The sequence below is a fragment of the Protopterus annectens genome, chromosome 3.part0, assembly GCF_019279795.1.
Source record: "Protopterus annectens isolate FY-2018-M chromosome 3.part0, PAN1.0, whole genome shotgun sequence".
NCBI lineage: Eukaryota > Metazoa > Chordata > Ceratodontiformes > Protopteridae > Protopterus > Protopterus annectens.
This window is the reverse complement of record NC_056731.1, coordinates 122,475,153-122,487,175: the sequence shown is the minus strand read 5'-3', so window position 1 is coordinate 122,487,175 and position 12,023 is coordinate 122,475,153. Positions and strand designations below refer to the sequence as shown.

Sequence of the window (12,023 nt, the reverse complement as noted above, 5' to 3'; positions counted from 1 at the left end):
AGGGGCACTATGTTATTGATAAAATATTTAATGGAATTGTGAAGGCTGTTACTTCATAAAACACTGTTACTATAACCACATAAATCGTTGAATTTTAAAGGAGATACAAGTAAGAGTTATTACCCTCTTGGTTTATTAAGTCTATGAGACTGCTGTACTAGCTTTTATTAGTTTGACAGATGTTACAAAATATCAAAATAAGACAAATTCCTGTGGTTGGGGGCCCTCCAGGAACAGGGGGCCCCAGCGACCGCAGGGTTCGCTGGTGCCTAAAGCTGGCTATGTTCATATGCAAAAATAAATACATCTACCGCCATACCATTTTAAGTTAAATTCTATAGTTTTTGTAAATCCTGGTACCTAAGGTGCTATTTAGGGCAGCTGTTGATATGAAAAAGTATATACTGGGAGTCGTACAGTTTTACACTTTGTTTATATGCAAGGACTCACACGGTGATTGTGGAGATTAGAAATCAACCCAGTTTGGCTTCTCTTCCCCTATGATGCAGTCACAGAGAATAGTTAAACGTATTGGTGGAAGCAAAGCAGGCGAACAGTTGTGGATTCAATTCAAGCAGCTTTATTATGACATCACAAGCTAACAAACAGATTGCCTACTGCACGCATGCATGCTAAAACTCTGACTGTTCACTCAAAATGGCACTGCTTCCTGCACGTGCCCTCACTTTGAAATGCTTCTTGAAGACATAGCACACACTCTGATCTACATCCTCCCCCTTTGAGAAAATAAGTCATGCACAGTGATAATGACAATAATCATTGACAAGACAAGCAATTGTACAGAAATAATTCTTTGACATGCAGTTATACAGAACTAATTACTGGTAAAACAATCATGTCCAGATTGCTGTATATTTTACATTAGGTCTGGAAATACAACCTGATCGTGTGACATAAAAATTAGGACTGGGTTTAGTAAGAGGGACTGTCATTGGTGAATGTTCAACTCCGGGGACATCTGGGGGATCATCAGGAATAGGAATTGAGACATGTTCCTCGACAGGACCACTGTCTGGGTTGCTCTGAGATCTAGACTCTGTATCACAGGTACAATGTTGCGATATCGATTCAGACACTAGAAGATGCCTTTGATTTCTTTTGTACGCTATACCCTCAGATTCTACTAGGTACAATCTCAGCTTGGCACATATATCTCTCACTTGACCATTTCAATCAAAACCTTTCGCTGTTTGCATCCTTGCTATCTCTCCTTTCAATGGATGAAGAAATCTGCTCATTTTTTTCCTAATAGGCCTTCTGGGATGAACACTTTGTGAATAGTTGGGCTTTGATTGCTCTGGTGTTTTTAACAATGGGACCAACAAACTGGAACTGAAAGGCAAGGTTGTTCTGGTTTGCCTAGATAGAAGTCACTGAGGAATGAGCCAAGTAAATTGTCACGGAGTATATTTCTGAGATTAAGCAAATTCAAGAAAACATCAGTATTGTCACTCTTTGACCTCTCTAGTAATTGCTTTACACTTTGCACCGCACGTTCAGCTAGGCAGTTTGATTGTGGATACTCAGGACTACTGGCAACTTAGATAAAGTCCTACTTTTTTGCAAGTTTCTGAAATGGATGTTAAGTTAGGTCAGATCAATCTCTCACCTGTTTGAATAGGAGTCTACCAACACTAAGTAATGTTGACCATTCCACTTGAATATGTCAGCGGCTACTGTCGACCAAGGTAGTTCAGGAATCTGGTTTAGCTGAAATGGCTCTTTTTGCAAATGCGGTTTAGTACTATTGAATACTAAACAAGAAGAAAGTACCTTTTCGATATCTTTTGACACAGAAGGCTAAAATACTAGCCCTCTTGCCTTTCTTTTGATAGCTTTGGAATCTGGGTGATTATGATGGAAAATCTGGATATACTCTTGTTATAAGGATGTAGGAATGACAACTTTAGAACCTTTGAAAATGATACCATCTTCCAACAACATCTCATCTTGGTAAGGAAAATAAGGTTGTATTTCTAATGGGACACAAAATTGCTTTGATGGCCATCCAACACTAATGAAGTGTGTAAAATTGGATCAGTCTCTGTGTGATCTCTTAGCTTGTCAAGTCTTGTGGTAAATAAATTACACACTTCCATGACTAAGGTATCAGCTAGATAAAGAAGTCTGCATTTTGTATAGACCATTTTGAAGCTGTACTTTTGTAATCTGAGCATCATTCTTTGTAGCCTTGCTGGAGCTGAGTGCATGGGCTTTTTTAAAATAGTGACTAGAAGTTGATGATCAGTCTCAGTCTGGATAGCTCGGCCATAAATATAATCATGGAACTTTGAACATGTGAGTACAATTGCCAAAAGTTCCTTCTCGATTTGAGCATACTGCATCTTAGTTTGGATAAGAGTTCCAGACTCATAGGCTACTGGTCTACCCTCTTGAAGAATAACTGCACCAAGACCGAACTTTGAAGCATCACAGGAAAGAGTTGCTGGTTTATGGACATCGTAGTATCTTAACGTAGGTGAACTGGCAGTTTTCTGCTTCAGGTCATCAAAAATTTGTGGTGTTCCAACCAGGACCAGGTAACATTTTTTGCATGTCAGCTCTCTTAAGGGTGCTGATAATTCACTGAAGTCTGGTATAGACTTCCCAAATAGTTAACCATACCAAGAAAACACTGTGAGGGTTCGACATTGTCTGGTGCAGGCATCTCAAGAATGGCTGTTTGCTTGGAAGGATCTGTTCACAACCCTGAACTGATGAATAAATGACTGACATAAGTAACTTCTTTCAGCCTGAATTTGCACTTCAGAGGATTGAGCTTAAGAGTCACTTCATGTGCTCTTTCTAGAACTTTCCTGAGGTTTCTGTCATGGTCTGCTTCACTATTACCTCCAACTAGTAAAATATCTACTATTATAGCACAGGGATAGCCAGGAAATAATCTTTTCCATTGCATGCTGAAAGACTTCACTGGCAGAATTTATTCCAAAAGGCATTTTAAGAAATCTATATCTGCTAAATGGCATACTGAATGCAGTCAGTAGTGAAGATTTGCAATAAAGCTTTACTTGCCAAAATGAACTCTTTGCATGTTAGAAAGAAAAAACGGTGGCATTTAGCATGAGGGCTGCGACTTCTTCAACTGTACCCATAGGATGTTAGGGTCGCTTTAATGCTTTGTTCAAGTTTCTTGGGTTAGTACATATTCTGATTTCATCTGAGCTCTTCTTGTGAGCAACTACCATGGAAGATACCTATTCAGTTGGTTCTGTGACAAATCACACATTGCTGCACCATTTTGTCTAACTGGGCTTTGACTGTTTTGCATTGCTATCTGAACTGTTCTTGCTAGTGTGACCACTGGACTAATCTCTGGGTCTAACTTCATGGAATACATGACTGGAAGTTTGCCTAATTTGTCTTCTACAAGTCTATTGTAAGTTCTGTTGCTTGTTCAGTTCCCTATGGGCATACGCTAGAAGGTAGAATTCCTTTATCTTACATCTTTACTACTGCTGAGACTCAAATTTAGGTGCTAGAAAAACTTAAAATCTGTCAAGATATACATTCTGTTACAATCAACATTTAGTGACTCACATCACTGAAAAATGGGTCAGAGTGAGAACTTAGCAGTATGCCAGTGAGACACAATCGAATGGCAGAGGTGATTTGTGGTACTATCCTGATAGACTACAACCCTCCATTTTTACTTATATCAGAGTATATACAAGTTTCACTCAGAGGTAGAAAGAATGAATGAACTCCACTGGAAAATCTGGATCAAACAAAGTAGTATAAATTTCTAGTGTGTTGTGACTTAAATCAGTTTTTTCATGTAGGCAAATTTTCCCCTCATCATTTATTTTAAAAATACTGCATATTCAATGGTTTGCTACTTACAGTCCATCTTTTTCAATTATCATCTCATTTTAAAGTTTGTGAATAATAGTGCTAGGGTATGTTTAACTAGCATCATTACTGTATTATGTGGGTTTTATTTTACAATAATTCTTTTTTGTGTCATATTTTTAAATTATATTTTAGTCTGGTTGCTTTGTGTTTTAATGAGGTGATTTGATGCTTTTAATTTGGTAATAAATTTGTCACGTGACTTGTTTAATTATATATTAAGTGTGTTAATGAACTGGCTTATTAGATCTGATAAAGTCCTTCTACCTGGACAAAAGTGCTTAACTTTACAATAAAGTGTGGTTCCAAAACTTTACGGTCCTGCATTTGTTTGCCTGGATTTTTTGTTTTTAAGCAATGTTCCTGAGTTCTTTGTTACTGGTTATCAAGATAGAATTGGAATCCCGCTATTTAGCTGGCTGCAAAACATGCACCTTTTTGATTTATAGTGTTTGCAATATGACAAACACTAAAATCAATCCCCTTAAACCAGCAAATTTCTCCAAATCACTTTGTGTTCCATTAAATGAACTGACCGGATCCATTACCTAGGAATTTGCATAGATTTTCAATGTGATTTCCAGTACCATATGAACTTGACAAGAACCAAAGTCAATAAATCTCTCTTCTGTGCAAGGAAAAATCTCTCATTTTCTCTTAGCAGAACGATGGAATTTATTTGATAGGTCATTCTTCCATCTCATATCAATTATGTTCTTCCACTAATCTCTGCACATCCAAAAATGTAATTTTCTTCCATATGATATGCAACTGAATTAGCAGATTCCTATCCCTTTATACAAAAAGAGAACACCATTGTGACATGTTCTTAAGTGAAATGGTTTGCGGGTGAATATAAGGTCAGCCATTTCAGGATCTCAACTTCATAGCTTAAATTTATTCCCATTGGTGTATTCCATCTATCTAGAAAGTCTTTCAGCTGCAGTCTTAAATCCAATTATTCCACTGAATCATCTTTCTCTATCCTGCAAAATCCTCTTCACTGTCCTAGCCATACCTTCTCAATTTCCATCTCAAATCTCTGGGAAGTACTGCCACACATTACAACCCAACTTAAAAGACATTCAATCATTTGCCTTCTTCTGTTCAAAATTTCAAGAAAACATCTAATAATGAAAGCCAGATGTAAATATTTCCATATGAACACACTCGCTTAACTGAACTTAAGTACATTCATTCTGTCTCAATCTTTTGAACTAAATTTACATAAGAAACATTAAATTTGACCCACTCATCAAGTATTTTAACTAGTCTAATTGCATACCTTATTTGTCTACTTTTCTTAGCCTTTTTTTTCCTTTAACTCCTCACTCTGTCTCCTCTTTTATCCTGTCTTATATAGATTGTAGGTAATGTTTTATTGCAGGTATGACATTTGGTCACTGCATTTTTCTATGCAGCAATGTTATAATCTGTAAAAACGCCATTGCTTTTCCTAGAATATCTTATCCTACTACAAAAACACCATTTAATTGTGACACATAATTTTCTACATTTTTATTAGTGTTCTGTATTTATTATTAATGTTGCAGTCTGTAACAACTGCCTTGTTTTTCACGCAATGTCTTGATTCACTTCATAAACAAAATGTATTTGTTGCATACTGCTTTTTACACTCCAAACATGCCTGAAAGGGCCCACTTGGAACAGTGCCTACCTGGTTAATAAATCTAAATAAACAGATAAATAACCATTTCAATTATTTTGTCAACCTGCAGTTTTTCATGGTTCTATTTTCATTGTGGAAAAATCAGTTGAGATTGATGACTCAGTCATGGGGTAATGGAATACAGCCATAGAAATACATTTTCTGCAAACTCTTTTCACCTATGTCGATTTCTTACATTTAGATACATGTCAAAGTCATGGAAATTGCAGCTCTTTCATACATGTTACTCCTTATAGCATCATAAGAAATTCAAAAACTGAAACCTGCCATCATTTACACTTGGCCAGTATCTACTTTTAGACAATACCCTATTTCAGGGAGGACAAAGCCAGTGATGCCCAGGGTGCATTTGTGAGTACCATTCATAAATGTCCAATTCAAAGGAAGATAGTGCCTCACATGGCTTAATTTGTAGGGGGAGTCTGTTCCAGAGGTGGGGGAGGCACTGAATGATGAATCTATTTCTTTATTTTTTTTATTTATCAGTTTTTGATGATTAGATTAGTGGTTCAGTATTACTGGAGATATCTGTTATGTGGAGGTATGAGATCCAGGACCACTGGGTATCTGATATTACAGAGGTAAAGACATCTATTTCCTGTTTTATAATTTGCAGTCTTCAGGAAACAGTTTGAACAATGCTAGCGGTTAAAAGCAGTGGTGCCAGATTAACTGCAAAACATTTCAGCTTATACTTACAAGCCCTATTGTCCATGCTTCTGCTTAAGTTGAGTTTACATGTAAGCAGGACTGTTTGAAGGTACTTATAATACTGTCTGACAAAAATGTTATCTGTCTACATTTTCCTTCCATTTGTTTTGTTATTTCTGTTGTTTTGTTGCTCCTGCATTCTGATACTTCTTGACTGGACTGGATGAAACTGCATTAGTGCTGTTGGCACAAGTAACATTTAATTTCTGAAGTGAAGCTTAATTATCTCTCTATCGTGCGCTGCAGTAACAGGTGGTCTACAGACATAGAGGGGTTTATTTCTTCATTTAAACCACTGCCTCAAAGGCATGTGAGAAGTATGTGAGAAGTAAAATAATAAAATATTATCTCTAGAATATAATTCTGTGTTATTAACGATGGGGTCTCGATCAATGCACTGACACTCCAGTCTTTCAGTTCAGTAACTGCCTTATGACAGGAAGAACAGGTATCCCTCTAATATCTTTTCTAGAAAGTAAAGAGGGAATGTAGCTAATTTTAGGATGTTAATTAATTCATTTCATGGTATGGACTCTAACAGAATATAAAACTGTTAACCTTGTTATATTTCCAGTATGAATACAGTTAAGCATTAGCAATCATGCAACAAAGTCCACAGTACTCTGTTGAGTTTTGTCAATATTTGGCTTAGCTATGATAAACATTTTAAAAAGTACATAAAGGATGCATTTTTTATTGGATGCTGTTTTTTCCTCTTTGCTGGAAAAAAGTGATAGCAACATTGTATTTTCTTTAATTTTACAGGAGCATCTTTAATTTCCATTCAAGATCACATCGAATATGAATTCATCCATGAGAACATAGAAAAATTATCTGATAAATCAAAATTTGCATGGATAGGACTCTTCCAAAATGTAGATGGTAATGATTTTTATATGTATATGTATGTAGATAGGCAGATATGTGTTTTTGAGTGTGTGTGTGTGTGGAGGGGGGTGTTCATGTATCTGTCCATGAGCGCACCTCTGTTTCTGTCTGCCTGTTGCCACATGGCATGATTTTCTTTGCTTTTGAACGCATTTTAAATCGTATAGCACACTTTTTTTTTCAAAACTCAGTTACTCAAAGTGCTAAATTCAAAACTAGTGTAGTGAAAAGTATAATTTCTTGTTCTAACATTTCCAGGTAACAAAGAAAGAGAAATACTTTATTTCTTGCAAATATAATGGTGACCGTCAAAGTTGTTTATATTGAACTGCTGTAGATTTGGGTTGCAGTTCCCCGCATGACAATGTTGGGGCTTTGCTTATATATATATATATATATATATATATATATATATATATATATATATATATATATATATATCATTTTGTAGGAGTGCACACCACAACATTTCTTAAAGAACTGAAAATGATTTGCTATTTACCAAGTTTCTGAATCAGACTTAAATGCATATGCTGTTTTTACTTAACAGTGGAAAGAGAAAAACACAACAGCATTTTTAGGACTCTAAGTATATAACAGTAAAATACTGACCCTTCCTCTGGCTATTGATTGTTATTCTGTCTTCAATCTCCATATAATAACATAATACAGTTATTCTGTCTTAAAAATCTGCAGGTATTTTTTGCTTTAGAAGACGGAACCATTTCAGTGTCAAACCCAGGCAGGGATTCTTAGAAATGCACTACACATCTAGAAACAGCATGTGCAGCTAAGTGTCTGCACAGCAGCAGAAGATGACATGGAATAGCTAAAGGAAAACAAGCAATGGTTATTGGTAGTTGGCTATGCTTAACAGCAGATAAATGAGCCAGGCATCAATATGCAAGTAGACATTGCCATATAGTGTAACTATCCAAGGGGATGCAAAGCTATGCAGTGAAATTTACACCCAGAAGCACAAGGCAGTTTCCACAGATTGGTTACTTCCTATACAGCATTTTCTCACAAGAACAGAAAACATAAACTCTGACTAATATATCTCAATTTAAAGCAAATATATATTTCTTTATGGGTCCCATGAACTTTGTCAAATGGTACTTTGGTCGACATCTGCTTAATAGTCCCAATTTTGTCAACTAAACAGGCATGTGAGATCAACAGTGTTCGAGTATGGGAATATACCTCTTTCCCCGGGGATTGTGTTAACTCGGAGTTAGAATATATAATTAGCAGGGATATATGTGGGGGCTTTCCCCTGCAAAAAAAAATACTTTGTTTTTTTTTGTTTGTTTGTTTTTAGGTTTTGCATGCATCAAGAATTATCTCTTACCAAAAAGGAGTCATCTTTCTCAGTGATAGTTGTTGAAACTGGAGACATGACATTTTTTTTAAAAGCCTCAGACATTCCTACTTTATCAGCAACCCACAGAAAAGCAGCTGCCAATGACCCTGTAAAACAGTGAGTGGAATACATTTATTCAAGTGACTATGGAAAAGCTGAAACCTTTTAAGTTTCCAAGGAACAACAAAGGTATTATTCAACACATCTTTTTTTTTATCCTGGCTGAGTCCAGGACAGTATAGCGCTCAAGATATTTTTAAGCAAAAAATAACAGGAACAGAACTTTAATCTGCTTTAAGGAACCTGAAAAGTCCCTGAAGCCAGTATGAAATGGACTAAATATACCTTGGTCTCCATAATTGTTAAGGTCTTCAGCTAACAGACACAGGGTACAGTGTTTGATTCTCATCTTGGGTTAAAATGGCCCTTTGGTGCAGTTAGCCTAGTATTCAACTATGAACCTATAAACATGTGTGGATGACACATCAATCAAGACCGGTACAACCTCTTGATTGACTCAAAAGTGAACAATAATCTCTTGAGCAGTGAAATTATGTTAATTTACCCTCCGATAATAACTTTTTACATCGATGCCAGATGATATCATCACATACCAGCAAGATCCAGTACCTCTTAGAGCTACAGTATTATGCTGGGCAGTAGTTGTGGTGACTCAGCACATTTTTCTTTTATGCAGTGAAAAAGTTTTGGTATGCTTTTTCCTGTTATGGTCAGATACACAAAGCTACTTAAGTCCCTGTATAAATGGTTATGAGTCATGACTATATTCACTTTGCATATCTTTGATATCATTAGGACCACATTTTACCACCCCATTATATGTGTGTGTTATTAAGCAGTCGTTTACGTATATATTCTGTTGTATCCCTGAACTGTAACACAACGGGGCTGTAAATCACTACTAAATCTTCAGTAGTACCTTCATTGCTAACTCTGCTACAGGTGCATGATACATAGTATGAAACCAGTCGCTGAATCTTGACCATGGTCCTTTTCCCATGTAAGAGTCTTACATAGCAAAGTCAAACTACCTTCCTTTCTGAAGTGAGCTGGTTATCTCACTTTTGACTTTGAAAAGATGTAAGCAGTCTTGATTTATACATCTTTATCAAATTTTATGCACCACTGCAACTCTGAAGTTATACAAACGTATTGTCATCCTTAATAACTTTGCTAGGCCCAAGCAGTCAGGATGTTTGCATTTGCCTTACAGAAATCTCAGCATGTTGACTGCTTTGTGCAAGACCATAACCTGTTTTGCAGTATTCACACACACTCACACACCACATACCTCATTTTCCTGGTCAACAGCTGAAAGGTCGGCTGCTGAGCAACAATGGATGCCAAAATGAAATGTTTTATTAATACTGGGTCTCTTTCAGTCCATCTAAAAATACAAAAAATGCCATCCTATTCATCATTCTGCTAGTGCTCTTGTCTATCAGTATATGATGCAGAAATATACTTTCAATGAAGAAAAGTTCAAAATGTTCCTTATATTTTATTTCCTTTGGTAATTATAGTTTACATAATTAATACCAGTTTTTCTTTTAATCTTAATCTCTGTGATTCAGAAAGGGTTAACATGGTGGAGAAGCCTTAGCACTGACATTTTCCCTATCTCACTAAGCCTTTTGAATTCTGAGACCATTCCACCACTGAGGTTTTCCCCTTGTGGAAGCCTCAGTATGGAAACTGGTTTCCCAGGTAAAGCCATAAGGTATTGTGGCATCTAGGTCAGTGGCCTGAGGTAGCTATCCATGTGGTCTCCTCTGGAAATGCCCATGGTTCTTGATTTACTCAGCTGAGTGATTCAGAAGATTACTCGACTGAGAAAAATGTTACTCTGTAAGGAAGAAATTTGACCAGTATTAAAACACAGTGGTCATCCATTCACTTCCGTGGTGGTACTCATGGTGCAGATAAACACAGCAAAGCTGTAGAGGTGGAGTATAAGTTAAAGAATGTATTTTTTTTAATTTGAAGCTTTTCTTCCTGGGCCTATGCTGCAAAAGGGCTTTTTCTCAGTTGGACATCTCTATTTAACAAATGTCAATAAATAAATTAATTAAATAAATAAATAAATAAATGTGTGTATGCCTGCAGAGGGCATAAATGAGGCTGCCCAAATGTGACTCTGTGTGTGTGTGTGTGTGTGTGTGTGTGTGTGTGTGTGTGTGTGTGTGTGTGTGTGTGTGTGTGTGTATGTATGTGAGCATGTACTTGCGGGGGGCTGCCTTTGCTTACATGATGCATGGACATCGAGTGATAATACTGTCACAGTTAGGTCTGATAGTGCTAGTGTTTGATTCAAAGACATGGTAATGAGACAATAATGATGTCATTCTCATTGCGGTCATGCATGTCTCTGAATCTCATTTTCTTGCCATCTCACTAAATAACCAACCTGCATTGGACAATGGTACAAGTGGTAAGCATTTTAATATTTCCAGAACTTTTTCCTTATTTAGTTGTAGAATGAGCAACTGTAAATCTGAGGCAATTTATGCTTTAAATGCATTGCTCTCTATAATGACTGCAATTCATCTGCATTTTTTCTGTTTTTTTACTGCTATCTAAAAAATGGATTATTTGTTTTAATATGGTGTCTGATGTCAATTTTCATTCATTCCTCAACTACTGGGTTAGGATCTGATCCTTGGATCCAACTCGGCTGTTACACTAGCTCATTATCACCAATAAACTCTCAAGCCCCTCCCTTACCCACAATGCATCAACCTCTAACATACCTCAGATCTTATTTGCTGCTTTCATGAATAGACATGGTCATCTTGACCTCTTGAGCAGTCATTTTCAAAAAACAATAACTGTTTCAATTTTATCTTTTTCAATGTTATCAGTCATTAATCCTCCCTTTCATACACTTACTATCATTCAAAGAGCTAATTTTATACCCTTTTCTACTTTTTTCTACCCTTTATACCTTCCGTGTAATCCTTGTTACCATAGTTGGTATAGCTAATTTTTCGACTTGTTTCCTTACATTTACACTTTCTGTGTAATTCTTGATGGCCTTGTTGGTATCTTTTTTTTCTTTTCTTATTAACAAAAAAAAAAAAAAAAAAAAAAAATTACATTCTTTCCTAAACTTAATCTGTAAGTTTTTTTTTTCCCTGTGGAAAATGTCAGAGAAAAGATCAGGTTTAAGAAGTGCCAAAAGTGCGGGCACAAGTTGCCTTTGTACCATGCCCACACTCTTTGTATGTATTGTTTTGGCCTGGACCAACTTCAAGTAGATTGTGACATTTGCAAAAAGTTTAATCCGTGGATTATTGCAGCCAGAAAAAATAAATGTATTTTGAAGGGGTTACTTCCTACCTTCTCAGAAGCTATTGCTGGGGCTAAGTCCACCAAACCTAAACCAAAGGGGCCTTCCACTAAGTCTCCTACGCCTTCTGGATCTTCAACTGCATCTTCCTCAGAGAAGCTGCTGGGAAA

The 12,023-nt window shown here is 36.5% G+C and overlaps 1 protein-coding gene across 1 annotated transcript in view; it reads left to right on the top strand.

The window, feature by feature from the left end:
• LOC122796779 (macrophage mannose receptor 1-like) overlaps positions 1–12,023 on the top strand; it is a 154,020-nt gene that overhangs the window by 17,341 nt on the left and 124,656 nt on the right. Inside the window, exon 2 of the mRNA XM_044065507.1 lies at positions 7,058–7,174. Coding sequence (XP_043921442.1) covers positions 7,058–7,174 — 117 coding nt within the window. The remainder of the gene's footprint in view (positions 1–7,057; positions 7,175–12,023) is intronic.